The sequence below is a fragment of the Rattus norvegicus genome, chromosome 1 (assembly GCF_036323735.1).
Source record: "Rattus norvegicus strain BN/NHsdMcwi chromosome 1, GRCr8, whole genome shotgun sequence".
NCBI classification, from domain to species: domain Eukaryota; kingdom Metazoa; phylum Chordata; class Mammalia; order Rodentia; family Muridae; genus Rattus; species Rattus norvegicus.
The window spans coordinates 210,574,155-210,596,599 of record NC_086019.1 but is presented as its reverse complement, the minus strand read 5'-3'; the positions used below and the strand labels follow the sequence as shown (position 1 = coordinate 210,596,599).

The 22,445-nt window shown below is 51.4% G+C and overlaps 1 protein-coding gene across 4 annotated transcripts in view; it reads left to right on the top strand.

The window, feature by feature from the left end:
- Positions 1-22,055, top strand: part of Aldh3b1 (aldehyde dehydrogenase 3 family, member B1) — a 30,644-nt gene extending 8,589 nt beyond the window's left edge. The window contains exons 1-11 of one of the 4 annotated variants that reach the window (XM_039079364.2): positions 4,683-4,819; positions 7,339-7,412; positions 10,615-10,777; positions 13,252-13,362; positions 13,455-13,575; positions 13,775-13,860; positions 14,597-14,678; positions 16,446-16,832; positions 17,223-17,389; positions 20,036-20,135; positions 21,445-22,055. In XM_039079364.2, the coding sequence (XP_038935292.1) occupies positions 10,616-10,777; positions 13,252-13,362; positions 13,455-13,575; positions 13,775-13,860; positions 14,597-14,678; positions 16,446-16,832; positions 17,223-17,389; positions 20,036-20,135; positions 21,445-21,635 (1,407 nt within the window). In that variant the 5' untranslated portion in view covers positions 4,683-4,819; positions 7,339-7,412; position 10,615 and the 3' untranslated portion in view covers positions 21,636-22,055. Of the gene's footprint in view, positions 1-3,532; positions 3,669-4,682; positions 4,820-7,338; positions 7,413-10,614; positions 10,778-13,251; positions 13,363-13,454; positions 13,576-13,774; positions 13,861-14,596; positions 14,679-16,445; positions 16,833-17,222; positions 17,390-20,035; positions 20,136-21,444 lie in introns of those variants that run through there. The other 3 variants (XM_063264276.1, NM_001006998.1, XM_063264278.1) reach the window with 3 other exon arrangements.
- The last annotated feature ends 390 nt before the right edge of the window (positions 22,056-22,445 follow it).

The window sequence follows — 22,445 nt, the reverse complement described above, 5'->3', positions numbered from 1 at the left end:
CCTCCTCCCAGAAGTACTGTGCATGGTGGTGTGCGTGTGTGTGTGTGTGTGTGTGTGTGTGTGTGTGTGTGTGTGTGTGTTTACACGCGCGCGCACGCGTATGGGTGTCTGGTATATCTGTGGTGCATGTGTGTGTATGCATGTGTGGTTTTGCGTTTATGTGTGTGAGGTGTATGTGTATGTGTGTGCAGTTTGTAGTGTGTTTGTGTGTATATGTGTGTTGTATGTTGGGTTTATGTGTGTGCAGTGTGTATGGTGTATGTGTATGTGTGCAATCTGTAGTGTGTGGTTAGTGTGTGTATAGTATGGTTTGTCTGTGTGGTAGGTATATGTCCGTTGTGTGTGTATGTTTGTGGTTTGTGTGTGGCTTTTGTCTGTGTACATGTATGTGTGGCATGTGTATAGAGTGTATTGTGGTATATGTGTGGTGTGGTGTGTGTGGTGTATGAAGTTATGAAGTATATGTGGTATGGACGTGGTGTGTGTGTGTGTGTGTGTGTGGCTCTAAAAAAGGAACAAGGTTATGCACACCTATATGCCCAACACACAAGATGTGGAGAAAAGAGACTCAGGACTCAAAGGGCCATCTTGCTACATCTCAGGTTTGAAATCTGAAATGACTACAACATAAGACACTGTCTTACAAAGAACAAGAGACAGGTTGGGTGCCTTTGTGTGGGGCATGGAGGACACAGGGCAGGAGGGGTACTGTGGGCACTAGGAAGTTCTGATGCCGTGTGGCTGCAGAGTGGATACCAGCGTTCACAGCCTCATGTGGCGGTCATGGTGAGCCTGTGGCTGAGTGATCATAGTGTTGGGAGTGGCAGTGAACTTTGAGGTCCCGAGAGGATTCAATCCTACAGGACGGAGAGGGCAAGTGAGGCGTGATGAGAAGACAGCAGTTGGCATGGGTGTTGTACCACAGGGAGTGGGCTCAGTGGGTACTGAGTGGAAAGGGCGGTGGGGCGTGTGTGTGCGTGTGTGTGATGTGTCTATGTGTGTGTATGTGTCTGTGTGTGTGAGAGAGATGTGTTTATGTGTGTGGGTGTGTGTCATATGTCTATGTATGAGTGTGGGTGTGTGTCATGTGTCTATGTATGTGTGTGATGTGTCTATGTGTGTATATGTGTATGTATGTTTGTTTTTGATGTGTGGTGTGTGATGTATGTGTGGTATATATGGTATATGTGTATAATGTATGTGTGTGTGCATGGTGTGTAGTATGTGTTTTGTGTGTGTGATGTGTGGTTTGTGCTATGTAGATGCTCTGAAAGAAGCTGAGAGGAAACACCAAGAGAAGCCCCACCCCTCCCAGGAGTGCATCCTTCAATCATATGGGCAGAGGTCTCTGTGTACCAGGGCAGAGGCCAGTATCATATCCCTAACATCTGTGCCCTCTTCTCAGTCAGCCACTGGTTTAAGAACAGAAATTAGAGCCAAAACCATGGCTCAACCAGTAGAGATGTTTTCTGTCTAATCTGACTACCTGAGTGCAATCCTGGAGCCCCGCATAGTGCAAGAGAGAGCTTTCGGTGGGTTGTCCTCTGACCTCCATAGCCTGATGTGGCATTTGCACACACATATATGCCTACACGTACACTTAGGTGGACTGTGAAAATTTTGTTAGAGAGCAGAGGTCACCTGGGTAGACATCCACTATGACTTGTAAAACAGAGAACTTGACAAGGCTTCTATCTCTGCCACTTCTACTCAGACTGTGACAATTTGAGGTGAGACCCCAGTATGGGACAGCTATAACCCACATGCTTTCCCAATGCCTTCTCTGCAATAATGTTTCATGATTTTGGCTTTGTTTTGTTTGGTTTTGTTTGGTTTGGCTTTTGAGACAGGGTTTTTCTGAACTCACTATGTCAACCAGGCTGGCCCTGAACTCAGAGATCTACCTCCCTCTGCCTCCCAAGTGTGGGGATTAAAGGCGTGAGCCACCAACACCCCACTACCTTTCATGTTTATATCCTCATGACAGTAGTCAGTGTCCCTCACAGGAAGAAAAAGTGGAAGTGGACTGTGGCAGCTCACACCTGTGAACCCAGCACTGTCCCAGATCCCATCCTGGGAACCGTTCTAGTTTCTTTTCTCTTGTGAGAAAACAGTTGAGAGAAGAAAAGGTTTTATTCAGTTTATAATCTAGGTCCAATCCATCACTGAGTGAAGTCAAGGCAGGATCAAGACAGGAACTTGAGGGCAAGGTTTCTCACGTCGCCCCTCCTGACCAATCACTTCACAGCTAAAGAAAGACAGAGGAGACCATGGAGGATTGTTAAGGTTGGTCTGTTGCTGTGTACTGCAATGCTAAATTCTAGGCCTACAAGTGAATTCTCAGTTACCAGCTTTTGTGGTTCAAACCTTGTTCCTTAAGTTAAAACTATTGGTTACATAAAAATGACTACAGCCACTGTCCCAGTCACCATGGGAGAGCAGCAGCCACAGCCCTGCATTTCCTCATGGCCCTGGGCTTCCACAAGGCCCACACATCAGCAAGCACACCAAGTTCTTGAGGCACACAATCGGGAAGTGTGCGGCTTCGCGCCCTACATACCAACATCAGTGCACCAAGATGTCCAAGGAGAAGTGCGCACTCAGGTTCATCTAGAAGAGGGTGGACACACACACATCTGTGCCCAGAGGAAGCAGGAGAAGCAGAGAAATATTGGAGGGATTAGAGCTAGGTGGGCCTTTGAGTTACCTGGTTGGGAAAGAGGAGAGCAAGGAGAGAGAGAAGGCCGTCATGAGAGCAGATGTACTATGAGCACAAGGCCAGGAGGAACAGCAAGTATCTGGGATATACCACTGGGGAGGTAGCCAGGCCAGCAGTAGAAAGGTAAATTAGGGGTGACCCCCAATAATTATCAAAGACAAGTAAAATAATCATAGTCTGGGTCTCATTTATTTGTAAACTAGTCAGGGACACGCTTTAACTGGTTGTTATTACCTACCAAGGATGCTGCTTCCTGCTCCCTCGCCCATGGGCTCATGCTCACCTAGCTTTCTTACATAGCTTAGGACCGCCTGCCCAGGGTATGGTGCCTCCCACAATGGGCTGGCCCTCCTATACTAAATAAGAACCCAGGTAATCCTCCACAGACACAGCCACAGGCTAGTCTGATCTAGCCATTTCTCTCGATTTGGCTGAATCCCAGGCAATACTACCTCAGGTACCTTGTCCTCGAAATTTGGAATTCCTGTGGGCCTCATCTGAGGTTGTTCCTGAGTTGAGACAAATTTAATGTCTGAACTTTAAGAAAAGTCCCCGACAGCCCCCTGACTAGGAAAGAGGCTCTCAGAATCCTCTAACATTCCTCTCGCTTACTAGGATCTCTACTAGATGAGCCCCTTTTTGCTGTGTGGCCTCAGACCAGTGGCTGACCCTCTCTGGTCCTAGTTTCTGGCTGAGATCTACAAGCTCAGTTCCAGCTCAGCCCTACATGACAGCCGCTCTGCCTGTGCATCTGTCTGGCTCAGTTCCAGACAGCAGCACTGCAGAGCTGTCACATGCTGATCCACGTGACAAGCGGCGGCCGGGGGCTCCATCCCACGCAGAAATCAAGGCCCTCAGTGGCCCCTCAGCTCTACACCTACCCCAGCTAGCTGAATCCTGCAGGTCTGTCGGCGGGGCGTGGGTCTGAAGGCCTCTCTTGCCCTCCCAGGTAGGCTGGGGAGCGGGGTGAGGCAGTAAAGAGCATCTCCCAGGTGCAAGGTCGGCACAGAGGCCCTGACCAGCAACCTCCAGGCTGGCCCAGGGCACCTGTGAGGAAAGACACTGAATGGTGGCCCAGGGCAGAGACACAAAGGATGTTTCTCCCCGACACACATGTAATCCAATCGCCAGCCTGTCTGCCCCAGCAGCGGCTCAGAATCATCCCCCTTTGCGCTGGCTCCCACAGGTGTCCCTGGAGTAGAGCCAGGCACAGCTCTGCACCTGCAGAGAAGTGGGACCCCAGGGGCCACCTCAGCAACACAAGGTGGCAGACAAAGGGGACGTCTTTGGGGACACACATCCTCAGCTCTACAGTGATAGGTGTGCCAGGCACATCCTACGTGGCCAAGTCCTGTCCCCTCACAGGTCCCGATTCGTTATTGTAAAATGTGAGGTGACAAGTCTGTGAGTGGGTTTCAGCTGGAGGTAGGTTGAGGGTCACAGGCAGGCAGAGGCCTGGGACAGAGATGGCCAAGTCTGGTCCTGAGACAGTATTTCTGGAGTCTGGGTCTGGCCTCTCCTTTTTTTTTTTTTTTTTTTCTTTTTTTCGGAGCTGGGGACTGAACTGAACCCCAGGGCCTTGTGCTTGCTAGGCAAGTGCTCTACCGCTGAGCCAAATCCGCAACCCCCTGACCTCTCCTTTTAACAGATAGGGAAATGGAGACTGAGAGTAGACAAGGCCAGGTGGGGTGTAGAGTCTTTTTGGATATTCCAGGTCTCTTTGTCCCTACCCCACTTCACACTGAAGTTCCTAGGCTGCAAACACTCCCACCTCAGCCTTCCTTTCCCTCCCCCACCTCCCTCACCCCACCCCAATCCACTATCCTTATTCAATGCTCAGAAGTGCTGTGTGACTCCGAACTGGTGCCTTTCTCTGGGCCCTACCTCCTGTTCTGTGGTCTGAGAGAGTATCTCAAACCTCATGAGATAGATGTTGTGGTAAAATCCCAGCTAGCAGCTTCCACCTGGCCTGGAGCCAAGGTCAGGCACTAGGCCAGGGCGGCCCCGCCCCAGAGGCCGGCATTGTTGGACCTTGCATAAGGGCAGAGTGCCAGGCAGAGCTGGACAGCCAGGAAGCAGTGCAGCTTGGCGAGGCCTCAGGTACTGTATCCCGGGAAGATGGGAGTAGAGCTGTTATTGATCTGTTCCAGCTCCTCTGGGGTGCCAGGCTTCCTGTCTTGTCTGGCAAGTGGCAGTTTCACACACAGGCAGCTTGTGTCTTCTAGGCCCTATCTGCCTGTAGCTTGAGGAGAAAAGGGAAGGAAGAGACTGAGGAGGAGGGCTGAGAGGCTCGGAGGGCAGGGCCCAGCTAGCTCCTGAGTCTGCACTGGGTTCCTCAGCCCTTACCCTCCTGAGAGACTCAACATCCTGTAAGGGGGATGAGGGACATGGCCGCCACAGGAGAGAAGGTCCATTCAGGCACTAGCTGTTTCCAAGGCACTACTACGAGGCAGGCCTGGCTAGTTGGAGACACTCCAAGGATCATAGGAAAAACTCTTCCTCAACAATACATTTAGTCAGAGTGAAAGAGAGGCAGCCACCCACCCCCACCATGCTGGGGGAGGGATCATGTAGTTCCAAGGACTTCAGATTCTGGGCAGCTTATCTATAGGGAGGGAAGGTGGGCTTGGTCCCCAGGCCAGAGATTAATTAAAGCAAGAGCCCCTTAGATTTCAGGACCTGACTGCCTGACCTACCTCTGGCAGTCCTAATGGAGGTCTCCACACCCTGAGACCACACCTTAACCTCCTGTCACTCAGATCCCAACCCTCCTGTATCTCAGGTGATGCCTTTGCCTGCCCGGAACCCACGTGGATTGAGGTTGCCTTGGACCCTCATCCTGGAATTCTTCTCTCCCAGTCCCTCTGGCACTCACTGACGCCACCATGACTAAGTGCTTCTGGGGGCTGTGCCTGGATCAAGCCTTTCTAAACCCCTGCCTTTGAGTTTCCCCAGCAGCAAGCACTACAAGTGCCAGCAAGACCTTACCCATGCTACCAATGAAAAAGGAGAGCCAAAGAGCCAAAGAGACCTGCCTGAGGTCCTCGAGCCTTAAATGAATTTGCTGGGACTTGTGCCCAGGTCACTGAGCCCCTGACTATGGAGGCCTGTGGTGTTGTTGAAGAAACTGAGGCAGGAAAGATGGGGGAGTGGGCAGAGCTTTTCCTTCTAGGAGCCCACTTGGGTAGGAGGAGAGCAGGCATGAGTGGGAAGCAAAGTCCATTAGCCGGACCCTTCCAAGAGTACAGGGCTGGGCACTTGCACGGAGGCTAAGCTCCGGGTGCTTGAGTGTTCACTTGTTCCCCATTTGCTTCAGTTTTCTAGATCACCCTGCAGTCCTGGGCATCCACAGCAAATGCCCATGCTAGTCCAGCCTACTACAGGCAGCACCTGTTTGATGAGACAAAGTCTCATTGTAGCTCAGGCTTGCCTCAAGCTCTCTATGTAGCCAAGGATAACCCTGAACTCTCTGACTTTTCTGCCTCCACTTTCCAAAGAATCAAATTCCATCCTACATGCGTACAAGCCAAGCCAAGGGGCATGTATATCTCCAGCCCCTTCTTAGTAGTTACTTTTATTTTTTGTATGTTTTTCTAAAACATTTGTTTATAGCTAGGCAGTGATGGCACACTCAGGACTCAGGAGGCAGAGGCAGGTGGATCTCTAGTTTGAGGCCAGCCTGGTCTACAGAGTGAGATCCAGGATAGCCAGGACCACATAGAGAAACCCTGTCTCAAAAACCCAAAACCAAGCAAACAACAAACAAACATTTGTTTGTGATGTGGGGTGGTGCATGCCACAGCATGTATGTGGAAGTCAGAGGAAGACCTTTGTGGGGTTGACTCTCCTTCCACCTTTATGTGGGTTCTAGAAAGCAACTTTAGGTTGTCAGGCCCTCTGTGACATCTTGCCAGTCCATAATTTGGGGGGGAGCTAGGGGTTGTTTTTGGGTTTGGTTGCCTTTTTAAAAAAGATTTATGTGTGTGAGTGCTCTATCCACATGTATGCCTACATTCCGGAAAAGGGCATCAGATCCCATTACAGATGGTTGTGAGCCACCATGTGGTTCCTGGAGATTGAATTCAGGACCTCTAGGAAGAGCAACCAGTGCTCTTATCCCCTAAGCCATCTCTTCTCCAGCCCTTGTTGTTGTTGTTGTTGCTTCTGCTTCTGCTGCTGCTGCTGTTTTTGACTGGGGTTTCATGTAGCTTTGGATCATGTGGAATTTACTAGAACTCATAGTCATCCTCTTGCCTCTGCCTCTCTACAGCTGGGATTACAGGCACGTCTCATCATCAGGCTGATTACTGCTTTTAGAGGGATTCCCCAGGCCCAAGGTCCTACTTGGACCCTAGGGAAACACAAATGACACAGAAACTCCCACCCAGTCTCAGGGAGACCCCTGGGCTCACCATCTCTGAATCTAAGCAGCTGGGCCAGGGCTTGGACAGAGCGGTATGGTGGACATCAGGAGGAATGATCGATTGAGGGCCAGAGACCGACCCAAGAGATCTGCTCCTCACACTCCTTGGGCTCTTTCTCTTCCTTCTGGTCCTGAATCTGCAGCTCACAAGTGTTGCTTCCTCCCAAGGACTGTCTGTTTCTCTCCCCACCCTCAGGCTGCTGTGTTCTCAGGTTCCAGGAACAGGGAGTCTGAAGCAGGCAGCTTCTGTGCGTCTGGACCTGGACTGAGGTATTCCCAGTGTGAGCATGTCCTCAGGCTTGCTGTCCTGCCTGCACCCTGGTGTTTGTTTCCTTCAGTGGGGTGAAGAACAATGCCCTTGCTGTTGTTGTGTTTAAAGGAGTCAAGACAGACATCGTTACTGCCTGAGCCAGGGTGGGATATCCCTGGGGAGCTGGGGAGGGGTACAGCCCAGTGGAGTTACACAGGAATCCCCAAGGGTATGTCCACTATGGTTTCCTAGTTTTCCTGTAACGTCTTAGTCTAAGCTTCTTGACTGTCTGTCGCCTGGGGTGACAGATGACCTTGGCTCCTCTAGCCCTCAGTGGACACACCCTTAGTCCACAGTAACCAACCTCCAGGGGGCATCATGGGCCAGGCTGACAGTCCTATAGGAGAGATGTGTGTACCGCTACCATGGTGAGTTGGTATCAGTGTTGCTAGGAGCACTTCTAGCGTGTTCTGCACAGACCTCACGCATGGAGCTCCATGCCTGCAGTGTTTGGTAGCATGCCTTACATTTTTGTGGGCTCTGAAGAGGCTCCCTCCAGTGAGCAGAGAGTGACTGTTGGGGTGTCATTTCTTTCTTTCTTTCCCTTATGGATACGTGTGTCCTGCATGTTCACATGTGAATGGGTTCACTGTGTGCACATATGTTTATATGTGTGTGTGTGAGGAGGCCTGAGATTGATGTCGGTCGAAAACCTTTTTCATAGCTTCCCACTTTGCGACAGGGTCTCTCAGTCAAACCTAGAGCTGGCCAATATGAGCAGTCTCGATAGCCAGTTTGCTCCAGGGTGTCCTCTCTCTGGTTTCTGCGGTTGGAAATATAGGAAGGTCACATGCCCACTGGCATGTCCTCGGGTCTGGAAACCTGAACTCTGGTCCTCTTGCATGCACAGCAAGGGCTTTAACCACAGAGCATTTCCCAACTCTGCCCGTGACTCGTGGCACTGACCTCGGTACTTCCTGAACAACAAATGCTCTGTACAGTAGTCTACTCCGAGGCCCTCTAGCCAACCAGGGCTCCTTCTCCCGTGGTGGCAGGGAAACTGAGGCAGGTCAGAAGAGGCTTCACTCAAGGCCTCACAGTTGGTAGAAGCAGAGCCCAGAGACACACTGATAACGCTTGGGGGTGGAGGGTGGTGCTGTCCCTTACCATCTCAGCTTGTCTTGTTGGAACAGGAGGTCTGGAGGGTCAATACTGGTCCCTCAACACAGACTCTGGGGTTGCTTTGGCTCCAGATTAACTGCTCTCCACACACCAGTCCCAAAGGCCTCCCAGGTGCTGCCCGACAGTAGCAAAGCCCTAATGCTCACCCTGGGCCCAGAGGCAGACAGCAAGGCCCCATCTTCACAGCTGTCAGCTAAGTCAAGCATGGTGCTGTGTGCCCATAAACTTAGGAGATATAAGCAGGGGGACACGAGTTCGAAGCCATCTCAGCCACATAGAGAGTTTCAGGGCAGCTTATCTCACAGTCAACCAAACCAAACCAAACCAAAACACCCAGGGCTGAAGAAATGACTCAGCACATAGAGTCCTTGCCAGCAGTGTGAGGACCAGAGTTCCTATCCCAGAACCCGGCTGCCTGGAATTCCATAGCCTGAAGGTAGACAGAGTGGAGCCCAGAGCGAGCTGTCTAGTTAAACTAGTTTTCCTTTTCGGACTTTTTCTTTGTATTATGTGTATGTGTAAGTGCAGGAGCATACAGAGGTCAGAGGTGTCAGATCCTCTGGAGCTGCAGTTACAGATGTGGGGACCAGGAATTGAACTCGGGCCCTCAGGAAGAGCTGCACATACTCTTAATGCTGAGCCATTTCTCCAGCCCGGGAATGGTCTTATCTGTGAACTCTGGATTCAGCTGAGAGACTCTGACTCGATAAGCTGGAGAGTGACTGAGAAAGACACCAGAATTAGTCTCGGGCCTCCACGTGCGTGTACGACACACAGAGGCAAAACTTTAAAAGACAAACCGACAATAACAATGACAAATCTCCACACCTCCAGCAACCGGGAAGTTTGGGGCACTCAGCCTCAAGAAACGAGTTAAGTAGCCACAGTGGGGTTGGCCTCCTGGTCCTGTGGGAGGGGACAATAAGTGGAGGCAGGCAGAGAGTAAGTAGGCTTCCATGCTATGGTGCCGAGGGGTCCATTGTGAATAAGGGAGCTTTGGAGTGGGCTTCTGGAAGGGGCTTCAGTTACACTGACTGCTGAAATCAGAGAGGAAGTGAGGGCAGAAAGGGCCCCCAAGGGGCTAGGCACCAAGTCTAGGAGTGAATTTGTCACAGGGCTCCTCTGATGAGCCCAGGGAAGTAATCAGGCCCCTCTCTGTCTTCCAGTCCTAGCTGGTGACTGCCTTTCACCCCGCCCTACCCTTCTCAGCTGTCACTTTCTCTTGCGTTCCAGCTGTGATCATGGCTGAGATGGGCAGGAAGGCCTCTGGGAAGCCCACACCATTCTTCCCTTTGTGCAAGGAGACACAAGAGTGTCGTCACAAAGGTCTAGTAACTCTGTCCAAGGTCAGCCAAGGTCTCTGAACTGTCACCACTCAGTGGGCTCCTCTTGAAGTGCCCCTGAGCTGTGGTGGCTGCAGTGGTGTCCCTCGCCATAATCCATTCCTGTCCATTCTACCAAGGCCAAGCAGTGGCAAGTAGCCCCTGGGAGGGCACTGAGCAGGAAGGGCCTTGGGTCAGAGCTAAACTTCCCTGAAGAAGCAGCAGGACCCTGGCTCTCTGGCCCATCTTTTTGTAAAAGATTTTACTTATTTATTTTGTGTATATGAGAACACTGTAGCTGTCTTAAGACACACCAGAAGAGGGCATCAGATCCCATTACAGATGGTTGTAAACCATCATGTGGTTGCTGGGATTTGAACTCAGGAACTCTGGAAGAGCAGTCAGTGCTCTTAACCACTGATCCATCTGTCCAGTCCATCATCGGGCCAGACTTAAAGGCTGGCGAACAGCTGTCCCCAAGCCCATTCTCGGCCCTGTAGCTTCCTGTAAGTCCACTTGGCACCAGGAGACATGTCTCTTGTGTCTGGCTGTGTCCCATAAGGACAGAGTCTCAATCAATGGCCACTCTTGTCACCAATGGGGTTATCCATGAGAGACCCTGGGAAGGCTCCGAGTCACTGGGAAGGGCAGGGGCTGAAGAGTGTCACAAAAGTGAGGGCAGCCCCAGCCACCTGATTCATACTGCGCTGTCCTGCAGAATGGACTCGTTTGAAGATAAGCTTCAGCAGCTGCGAGAGGCCTTCAATGCCGGGAGGACGAGGTCAGCTGAGTTCCGGGCTGCACAGCTGCAAGGCCTGAGCCACTTCCTCAGAGACAACAAACAGCAGCTGCAGGAGGCGCTGGCCCAAGACCTACACAAGGTGGCATGGGACAGGGACAGTGGGGTAGGGCTGTGTGTGCCCCCAGGTTGGCAAGGGTGGTACAGCTGGGATAAGGAGCACATCCTCCAGGAGGAGGAGCTGAAAGCCCAGGGGACTGCAGCTCCTTTTGTGAGACACAGCAGACTGTGTGACCCCTCCAGCTGTCCTCCATCCACCCTGCAGCTGCTTACAGAAAACTCGGTGTGTGCTTGGTACCAGTCTAGGGTCTGGAGAGATAGGGCAAAGCAAAGTCCCTGTGTCTACAAAGCTGACTTCCCAGGGGCCAGGCTGTGCATGCTGCCTGGTAATGTGTAAGGTTAACACGGACACTCCATTGTTAACAGGGGCCAAGCCCATGAAGCTGGTTTGTATGTGGGGGTCGAGAAGGGTTTTCTAAGAAGGGAGGAGAGGCTCAAAACAGACAGGAAGTAGGAGAGAGAAAGAGCTGCATGGACATTGGAGGAAGTGACCCAGCAGCATATGCAAAGGTCCTGAGGCAGGAGAGCTTGGTGTCTGTAACTGAGGAGTTACAGGAGCCAGAGTGGCTGGGGGGAGTAAGAAAGACAGAGAGATATGGAAGAGAAGGCCTGAGGGAGTGGGCCACACCCCGGAGGATTTGGATCTCTCTTGACACTATAGACATCACAGCCTCTGTACCCTGCAGGCTCTGTGGTTCCCTCTCAGTTCCAGCAGCAGCCATACAGGGCCCCCCAGCCTTGAGATAGCTGCCCAAGGGATTGCCCCAGGGAGTTCTTCTTCTCTACATCCCCTGTGGTTACCTTAGAGACGCTCCCCACCCCCAGTCCAGGACTCCTGGGATGGACTCCTGCAGCTTGTCACCAGCCCCGCCCAGCACCCAGGAGACCCGACCTTTCCCCCTTCAGCTCAAGTTCCACCTCTGCTTTCTCCTCCGACTCCAGAAATCTGGATCTTACAAAGGATGCAGCAGCCCAGAAAATTCAACTGGGTGCCTCCCTCTGACCCAGTCAGACTACTCACTGTCTCCACCCTCGCCAGGCCAGGCAGCATCTGCCCGGTGCTGTGGACATCCCCTCATCCTACCCCTGGCACTCCTCCTGCTTGGCAGTCACAGCCAGTTAGCCCTAGAGGAGGGATCAGAGAACTCAGTTTCTTGACTGGAGACACACAGCCAGTAAAAGCAGAGCCCGAGGAAGAGCCTAGTTCATAGTACCCTGCTCTCTTGAGGTCACTGTGCCCCCTGGGTGTAGACTGATTTCTTTTTTTTTTTTTTTTAATTTTTTTATTAGACATATTTCTTTATATTTCAAATGTTATTCCCCTTCCCGGTTTCCTGTCCATAAGCCCCCATTCCCTCCCCTCCCCCTCCCCCATACGGGTATTCCCCCTATACATCCCCTTTACTGCCCCCCCATATTCCCCTGCACTGGGGGTCCAACCTTGGCAAGACCAAGGGCTTCCCCTTCCTCTGGTGCCCCAACAAGGCTATTCTCTGCTACATATGCAGTTGGAGCCCTGGGTCAGTCCGTGTGTAGTCTTTCGGTAGTGGTTTAGTCCCTGGAAGCTCTGGTTGGTTGGCATTGTTGTTTTTTTTTTTTTTGTTGTTCTTTTTTTTCGGAGCTGGGGATCGAACCCAGGGCCTTGCGCTTCCTAGGTAAGCGCTCTACCACTGAGCTAAATCCCCAGCCCCGGCATTGTTGTTTTTATGGGGTTGCGAGCTCCTTCAACTCTTTCAATACCTCCTCTAATTCCCCACAAGGGGGTCCTGTTCTCAGTTCAGTGGTTTGCTGCTAGCATTGACCTCTGTATTGGACATGCTCTGAAAGTGTCTCTCAGGAGAGATCTATATCCAGTCCCTTTCAGCATGCATTTTTTAGCTTCACCAATTTTATCTAGTTTTGGTGGAGATATATATATATGTATATGGGCCACATGTGGGATAGGCTTTGAATGGGTAGACTGATTTCTAAACCCACCCAAAACCCCCTAGGGTCTCCAGGGGCTGCCAGGCTCACCATGAGCTGTATATGGCTGAAACTTGCTGAAACTAGGCTCAGCTACTAGGAAGCATGGTGGTGTTGGATAGCAAAGACATCCACCGGGCTTTGCATGGAGAATTCCCTTGCACAGTCTTGCCTGGCACTCTGAACTGCCTCTCCAGGCCTTCATCTTCTGCCACCAGGGCACTTGGTAATATTCCCCTGAGCTATGGTTAATCAGACAAGGAGAATTGTGCCTTGTGCCCCATGCTCTGTGTTCTGTGCTGTGCAGAAGCAGAGCAAGCCCTGACCAGCCACCAGGGCCTTTGGACTTGCTAGGATCTCTCCCCACTATGTAGCCTGCCTCCAGGTGCCTAAGGCTCCCAGGAGAGCGTGAATGAATGAATGAATGAATGAATGAATGAATGAATGAAAAAATAAAGAGATGCAGGACCTACAGGAAGGAAGCAATACCTGCCCCATTCAGTCCTGACCCTCATTCCTTTCTGTATGTAGTCAGCCTTTGAGTCGGAGGTGTCCGAGATTGCCATCAGTCAGGCTGAGGTGGACCTGGCCCTCAGGAACCTGCGGTCTTGGATGAAGGATGAGAAAGTGTCCAAGAATCTGGTAAGTTGGGGGGGGGGGGTGGCAGGTGGCTTTGGGAACTCCTCGTTCCCACAGTGTGGCTCCACAGAGCCTCATTGCTCACTCCGACCCAGGCCACACAGCTGGACTCAGCCTTCATCCGGAAGGAGCCCTTCGGGCTGGTCCTCATCATCGTGCCCTGGAATTACCCCTTGAACCTGACACTCGTGCCTCTGGTGGGGGCCATTGCTGCAGGTGGGAGAGCTTCACTTTCCCACAGTCCTACTCACTGGGGAGCTCCAGACTACCTAGGAACCCAGAAAGGGAAGACTGGGGACTGGCACCCTGCTCCTAGGTGGTCCTATCCAGCATTTCTGATTCTTCTTCTGAGGGTGGGTGTGGATACATACCCTGCATGGCTACCCTCTCAGCATTCCCTCTGTGCTGTCTACAGGGAATTGTGTGGTACTCAAACCCTCAGAGATCAGCAAGGCCACTGAAAAGATCCTGGCTGAGGTCCTGCCCCGCTATCTGGACCAGGTAAGCAAAGATAGTTGAGTTTTGTTTTTGTTTGTTTGTTTTTGTTTGTTTTTTTAAGATTAATTTATTTCGGGGGCTGGAGAGATGGCTCAGTGGTTAAGAGCACTGACTGCTCTTCCAGAGGTCCTGAGTTCAAATCCCAGCAACCACATGGTGGCTCACAACCATCTGTTATGAGATCTGGTGCCCTCTTCTGGTGTGTCTGAAGACAGCTACAGTGTACTTATATATAATAAATAAATAAGTCTTTAAAAATAAGATTAATTTATTCCATGTATGTAAATATACTGTCGATGTCTTCAGATGCCAGAAGAGGAAATCGGATGCCCATTACATATGGTTGATGAGTCACCATGTGGTTGCTGGGACTTGAACTCAAGACCTCTAGAAGAGCAGTCGGTGCTCTTAACCACTGAGCCACCTCTCCAGCCTGATAGTTGAGCTCTTATACTTGGCTAGCAGGGCCTCTTCTCAGTTGCATGGACTTAGCTACATCATCTTTTTTTACCCTCAGCTTCCCCTCTTGGATCTAGCCCATGTAGTCTGTCTCCTGAAGTCCTATAGCTGGCCCTAGCATCATTTTTCCTTTTGGTCTAGTGTTCAGTCATCCTGACCCCAGGAAGTTCTCAGGAAGAATTGTCCGTGCCTGGGTGAAGCAAAGTGGGTGGGACCCAGGCAGGGTGGACTACCCTTGGACTCAGAAGCTGGGTCTGAGGACCCTTTCCTACCCCCACAGAGCTGCTTCGCTGTGGTGCTGGGTGGGCCTCAGGAAACTGGGCAGCTGCTGGAACACAGGTTCGACTACATCTTCTTCACAGGTAAGGCTCTGGTGTGGCTCCAGCCTCCACAGACTTAGAGAGAAGGGAAGAATCCCATGTCCACATACACTGCCCTAACCTCAGCCTCACTAGTCAAAAGTCTGCCCCTCTAAAGCTTCTACTGCACCAGGTCCTGACAGCAGACACCCATGGCCTCCCTTCAGCCTTGACATGTGAGAGGCTGGCTCAGGCTGCTGAAGGGCAGTGGTGTCCCACCCAGGGTTGGCCAGCTAGCTAGGATAGGATTTGCACCAAAGCTCTAGGGAGAATATCTTACCGAGGTCACCTGCTGTTATGCTAGCTTGTCCCAGGTCCCCAGATATCTGCTCCAAGGGACCAAGACGAAACTTCTGGAGGATATAAAAGACAGGGTAGGTGGTGGGCAGTGCTTCCAAGGTCTGAGCTGGCTGGTTTCTGACTTGCATGAGGTTAGAGCCCGGGAGAAGTGGGCTTTGGAATATTTTCTAGACTTTGCCACAAGCCTAGGAAAAGCCCAGCTAGGAAGAGGGAAGGCTGCGGGACAAAGGCAGATTGGTCTTCCCTATGGGAAAAGCCATGGGGACAGTCTCATAAGTAGGCAAGGCAGGAGGCAGGGAGTGTCATCAAAGTCATCTCTACCCCCTCAGCCCAAGTAGCTCTTAGGTTTGGGTCCCCAGGGCCAGGTGCAGAGGCAAAGCACAAGGCCAGTTCCAAACCAGGTCCTAACAAACCAGACTGGGATCTTGATGCTAGATCCCATGGCTAACCCAGTCAGTCTGCTCATCTGTAAAAAGAACGCTGTCCAAAGCCAAGGTCTGCCTAGAAGGAAAAACTTTATCCAGCATACAGTCCTTAGTAAGGAGTGTTCATTGAACCCCCTCCTCCCTCAGGCAGGGGATCTTTGCTGAGTATATAGACTGTAGGTCATGTCGGAGACTGTCCTGGAGTTTGTTTGTTTTTTTTTTTTTTAATCTGTGTTTGAGGTGCTGGGAATCAAACTCACATACATGCCAAGCAAGTGCTTTCTACTGAGTTCAACTCTTAACTGGGTTTGGCTTGTTTTTTTTGTTTTTTGTTTTTTGTTTTCCTTCCAAACAAGGCCTCACGTATCCCAGGCTGGCTTCAAACCACTACATAGCTGAGGGTGACCTTGTACCCCTGATGCTCTTGCCGCTGAGTGCAGGGTTACAGAGGCGTACCTTCATGGCTGGCCCAGCCGCTGTTTGAGATAGGGTCTCACACTGTAGCCCAGGCTGGCACTGAACTTGAAGTAATCTTCTACCTCAGCTTCCTGAGCACTGAGATCACAGGCGAGTGTCCCTGTCCCCAAAGTGCCTCTGTGGGGTGGGAACTGGAGAGCAGAGAGCAAACAAAGACTGGAGGAGTTATGGTCTGGCAGGGAAGGGCTGGGACGGGCTGGAGGATGAGAGGGTGAGGGAAGGAGGAGAGGAGGCCTTGGGGAGTAAGTAGCCTGTAGAGAAGGAAGTCTAGGAGACCGAGAGGAGAGTCCTGAGCATCAGTCAGGCTAAACCAGCTCTGGCCTTAGAGGACAAAGAGAAAGACATTGGAGGTTTCAGGAGACGGCAAGTCCTGTGCTGGGCTGGAGAGTAAGCTTCAGGGTGGGCCAGAGACAGAAGCGGATACAGGGAGAAGCTGAGAAGCTGCACTTAGGAGTCATGGGGTCCAGCTTACTGCTGGGAGTACAGAATAAACTCCTTTGGAGCTCCTGTGCAGGGACGCAGGTGAGGCCATACGCCTAGCCACTTTAGGCCCTTTCCATGTACCCAGGGAACACTTATGTAGGCAAGATCGTCATGGCTGCTGCTGCCAAACACCTGACGCCCATCACCCTGGAGCTGGGGGGTAAGAACCCCTGCTATGTGGATGACAACTGCGACCCCCAGACAGTGGCCAACCGTGTGGCCTGGTTCCGCTACTTTAACGCCGGCCAGACCTGTGTGGCCCCGGATTATGTCCTGTGTAGCCAGGAGATGCAGGAGCGGCTGGTGCCCGCCCTGCAGAATGCCATCACGCGTTTCTATGGAGACAACCCACAGACCTCCCCCAACCTGGGCAGAATCATCAACCAGAAGCATTTCGAGCGGCTCCAGGGATTGCTGGGCTGTGGCCGTGTGGCCATCGGGGGCCAGAGCGATGAGGGGGAGCGCTACATTGGTGAGTCTCCCTCTAACATAGGCTGAGACCCTTCCAACCAGAGGAGCCCATGCTGGACTGCAGGTCTCAACCTATGTCTGAATCCTCCCCATATCTCTGAAGCCAGCCTGAGCACACAGCTCTAAGTAATCAGTGCCACAGCACCCCTATCAATGTGGGTCCTCAACAAACCCAGGACTCACTGAGCTGTGACCTCACTCTAGAGGTTCAGAGTGTAGCTTAAACTTCTGTTCTAGCTTTTGCTGTTCTGTGAGACTCCAGACCCCAAGCCTGAGGTCCTAGGAAGTCAGACCCTGGACTTACCTGTGTGCAGGCTCTGTCCTTACTGAGCCCCTCTTTCTGGACATGGTCTTGCCTATGGATGAGGCTGGGTTGCCTTTTGTATTGCAGCCCCCACAGTGTTAGTGGATGTGCAAGAGACAGAGCCCGTGATGCAGGAGGAGATCTTTGGACCCATCCTGCCCCTGGTGACTGTGACGAACCTGGATGAGGCAATTGAGTTCATCAACCGGAGGGAGAAGCCACTTGCGCTGTACGCCTTCTCTAAGAGAAGCCAGGTGGGATCAAGTACCAGAAGTGGGCTGTGGGAGGGTGGCAACATGCGGGGGGGAGGGGGGGTGAAGCTCCTCTGGGTAGTTACACGGCTTTAGGCATGGTGGCCTCCTGGTTTTCTCTCTGCCCTCCCTCCCAAAAGGCAAACCCTCCCTGGGCCCAACTATCCTGGATGCTATCACACCTGGCCAAACAAGTTTTTGAGATGAGGTCTCATGTAGCCCAAGCACATACATGATACATATATACATACAGGCAAAATATAAACATTAAATTAATACATCTTAAAGATTAAAAACAAACAAGTCAGGCTGGAGAGGTGGCTCAATGGTTAAGAGCACCGTCTGCTCTTCCAAAGGTCCTGAGTTCAAATCCTAGCAACCACATGATGGTTCACAACCATCTGTAATGAGATCTGGTGCCCTCTTCTGGTGTGTCTGAAGACAGCTACAGTGTACTCATATACATAAAATAAACAAATCTTTAAACAAACAAACAAACAAACAAACAAACCAGTCTATCCATAAGGGGGTGGGTTAGATAGCTGAGTCATTAAAGACTCTTCACAAAGCCTGGTGACCTGAGTTTAGGCTCCAAGAATCCTGTGTTAGAACAACCAATTCCTACACGTTTTTCTCCCAAAAATCTTCACATGAGCTATGACTAGTGTCTCACTAGTCTCTCTTTCACATACACACACAATAAAATTTAATAAAATTTAAAAAAAAACCCTACCAAATCAGTTACATACCCAGCTGTCACCGTTCGTAAAATGCAGTTTATTTATACAAAACTTTAAGTATACAGAAAGCTGCAAAGGCAGTAGTAGACTTCCTGTGTACCTCACAACCAGGGAGGTACAGCAAGCGTCACCACCACTGCCCCCCCATCCTTGCCACGGGTGCCCTGGATCTTGTGCTGCATGGACTCGGCCTCGGCCAAGGTCTCTGCATTGTCTCCAGTTTCCTGATTTCTCACAGCTCCATATCAAGGAACAGAATTCTAGAGAGAATGCCTCTAGGCTATCGCAGAGCCACACGAATGTGGGAAGTTAAAGGTTGCTTGAGCAAGGCTGTGTCTGCTAGAAGGCTCCACTGAGAGCTGTTCTGTCCTGTCTGGAGGATCTGAGCAAGCCTCCGTGCTAGCCCCGAAGTTGACAGTGTGCTGGAGCTCTCGCCATGGAGGGGTAACTACTGCAGACATGTTCTAGACCCTAGGGGAACGGTTTGTCTCCTGAGCCATTTATTCAGTCAGAACGGCCTCCTCTGTGTGCTTTCTGCTTAGCATTTTTTATTACATTTGTATATATTTGTGTGTACACACAGAGGTTGGAAGACAGCTTGCAGGAGTCAGTTTCCCCCTTCTACCTTGTGAATCCTGGGCCATCAGTCTTAGTTCATCAGCCCTGGTGGCAAGTGCCTTTGCCCCTGAAACACATCACTAGCCCCAGCTTTAAGGACAACTTTTTTTTTTTTTTCTTTTTTCTTTTTTTCGGAGCTGGGGACCGAACTCAGGGCAAGCGCTCTACCACTGAGCTAAATCCCCAACCCTGACAACTTTCTTTTTTTAACATTTATTTTTTGTGTGGTCGTCAGAGGACAATTTGAGGAGTCAGCTCTCTCCTACCATGTGTGTTCTGGGGATCAAATTAGACTGTCAGGCTTGGCAGCAAGAGTCTGTACCCACTGGGGCCATCTCAGTAGCCCTTTTAATGAGCTGAGGTTTTAAATAGCTCAGGCTAGTCTTCAACTACGTAGCTAAGGATTACTTGAACTCCTGGCCCTTGCACCTGCACTGGTGTGATTATGGTCGCATGCCTCCATATCCAACATTGTGTCTGACTATGCAAGCTTCTGGGCCGTCCTGGCTCTGCCCTGTAGCCAATTCCTCCCTTGTTCTACCTGAAAGTCTTTGCTGGGACTATCTCAGACTCACCTTCAAACTCAGCCATTCCTCTGTGGAACCTTTAGAAAACACAACAGCGCTTTCAGCAGAGAGGGCCAACCTCCCTCAGAGTCTTCTGAACCCAGCTGGCACTGGCCTGAGAACAGACAGTCTTCCAACCTGCTCACCCTCTGGTATGACTGTTGCTCTGGGTAGCCTCAGGCTGAGGCAATGCTAATACCTGGTAGGACCCACTTCACCAGACAAGGCCTAACTCCGAGTTGTCATCAGAGGGCATTAAGTAGGGCAAACCCATGTCCTTCCCCTTCAGCATCTAAGGGACCTACAGACTGGAGAAAGTCCTCCAGAAAGTCAGGCAAGGCTGAGCTCAGGTTGCTAAGCCCAAACCTGACTTTAGCGACCCAAACTGTCCCCACAGCTCCCCTTACTTCTCTTTCGCTTCTCTGGAAGAACTGTCTCATTTACAGTAAGACTCAGTAGCTACCCCATCCCCCTCCCTGGGAAACCTCCATAACTTGACACCACACTATTTCCCTTCTCTAACTGAGTAGATGATGCTGGCTCCCATGACTTATTCTGGGGCTTGTGTCTCAACACCCTAGGGACATATACAGGCAGATACATAGAGAATATGTCCTCAGGGTGGAGTTTGAGAGTCTGTCCCATTAGGCCCGTCTTGGACCTCAGGCCCTCACCAGAACGAAGCTCATCCAGGTGTGCTTTACAGGTTCCTCTTTCTCTCCCAGGTCATCAAACAGGTGTTGGCCCGGACCAGCAGTGGGGGCTTCTGCGGGAACGATGGCTTCATGCACATGACCCTGTCCAGCCTTCCTTTTGGAGGAGTGGGTAGGTGATGACAGAGCTCTGCTCTCCTGGGCTGGTCCCCCACCTGCATCCCCATCCTGCTACTTGACCACACTAACTGCAGAAGATGCACCCCACTCTCAGTGCCCAGTGCAGTGGCAGGAGCAGAAGCCCCTCTCCACTGAGTGTCCATCTAGCCTGCCTCCCTCCCACCTCTCTTCAGTCTGTGCTGGAACTCTCCAGATATTCCTGCACTAAACACGTGGGTGAGAAGCCATTGAGAGATCATTTTGGTGGGTTTATAAAAACACACCAGTTGCCTCCAGCCACTGAGTTCTTTGTCTCTCCCACAGTCTTGGGCCACCCATCCCCATAGTCCTTGCCTTCAACTCCATGGCAGGGCCAAATGATGCTCCTTCAGTCTTCCCAAGTCCCTGCAAACCCAGCTCTGGTTGTCTCTGTTTCCAGGAGGCCAGGGATGTGGAGATGCCCCATCCCCCACACCTTCAAACCTCACAGCTGTATCCCAGCAAGGCCACACGCATGTGACTAGAGCAGTCACTTCTCCTTTAGGCCTACTTCCTCACCGAAAGTGTCCTGGTCCTTCCACACGGCCAGACTCAATATCAGAGCAAGTGACAGCATTGCCTGCCCAGTCCTGGTCTTGCCCATTAGTCCTGCTCCCGTTCCCCACTTAGTCCTTTGTTTTTGTTTTTTTTTTTTGTTTTTTTGTTTTTTCCGGAGCTGGGGACCGAACCCAGGGCCTTGCGATTCCTAGGTAAGCGCTCTACCACTGAGCTAAATCCCCAGCCCACTTAGTCCTTTGTGACAGCTACTGAACTTGACCCTTACTCCACCCCCTACACTCATCCACTACACTGATTCCACATCTCTCTGGCTTCCCTAACTTTAACAAGTCAGCTTCCTTACTCCCAACTCCATCCAGGCCATGACCCTTAGAGTTCTTAGGTTGTGTGCTTGTCCCTTCCTAGACAGTAAGAGCTACACAGGTTTGGAGATGTCGCCACAACCCTAGAAAGAAGGTGCCACTCTCACAGAGAGCCTAAGGCAGGCACTTGCCCAGAGTGACATAGGTGTTCAGGACAGGGCCGGGATTCAGTGTTGGGCAGCCTTGGCTCCAGAATTCGTGCCCATGACCCCAGTTTGCCTGTTCTTCAGGACACCTGGTAAACTGGAGCAAGCTCAGTGCTCATCCATAATGCCTTGTGACTAGCCAACTGAATAGACAGAGACAGAGGCTAAGATAGCCTAGCTGTCAAAGCCAGGTCTATGTGATGTCCCCTCATTGGCCCTTAAAGACCTAAAAACCCATGTTTTGTGCTGCCCACAGGAACCAGCGGGATGGGCAGGTACCACGGCAAGTTCTCCTTTGACACCTTTTCCAACCAGCGTGCCTGTTTGCTGCGCAGCCCTGGGATGGAGAAAATCAACGACCTGCGCTACCCGCCCTACACCAGTCGCAACCTCAGGGTGTTGCTGGTGGCCATGGAAAAGAGATGCTGCAGCTGCACGCTGCTGTAAGCAGGGGTGTTGGGCCACAGGAGCCTGCCTGGGGCATAGCTGTGGAGGAAGTGGCCTGCCAGGGCCCAGGCCACAGAGAAGTTTGCTCAGCCCTTCTTGGGGCAGCCCTTCGCCTCCTGCGGCTCCCTTTTCTGGATCTTTGAATGAGAAAGGCTGAGGGTGGGAATGTGGGAAGGGATGCAGTGACCTGCCCATCTCCTCCAGTGCTAACTATAGAATCTGAGAAAACAGGGCACTCTGAATTACTCGCCTTCTTGTGGACAGTGCTGCATGGGAGCAGTGATATTTGGCACACGCCATACTCTGTGACCAGGCATGTCTGGGTCTTCTGAACCTCAGTTTTTGATCTGCACAATGGAGAGAAATGAACAAAACAGCCTATGGTCACTGGAAGTATTAAACTAGGAGGGCTTACTCCAAGCTACAGGTGTCTTGTCTCTTTTGGAGTGCATGTGCTGCCTCCATGGTAAGACTAAGATCCTCCCCCAGCTACTCATTTCCCAAGCTACTCCTCACCCCTCAGCTCCTCCAGCTACTCACTCCCCCCAGCTACTTCTCATCTTCAGTTCTGCACAGGGTATCCCCATCTTGCCTCATGCAGACACTCCTCCTCATTCTACCCAGAGGTGAAACATTCCACCAGTCTGAGCTCCATACTCCATGGGATGGTGCTTCCAGCCACTCAACTTCTAAAACCCAAATTTTGTCTCTACACCTGGCCTGTTTTTTTGACCAAGTCAACATGTCCTTCTTGGCCTGCTAGATTCCTCACTGCCACTTAGACACTATTCCCTAAGGGAAGCCTTCCCT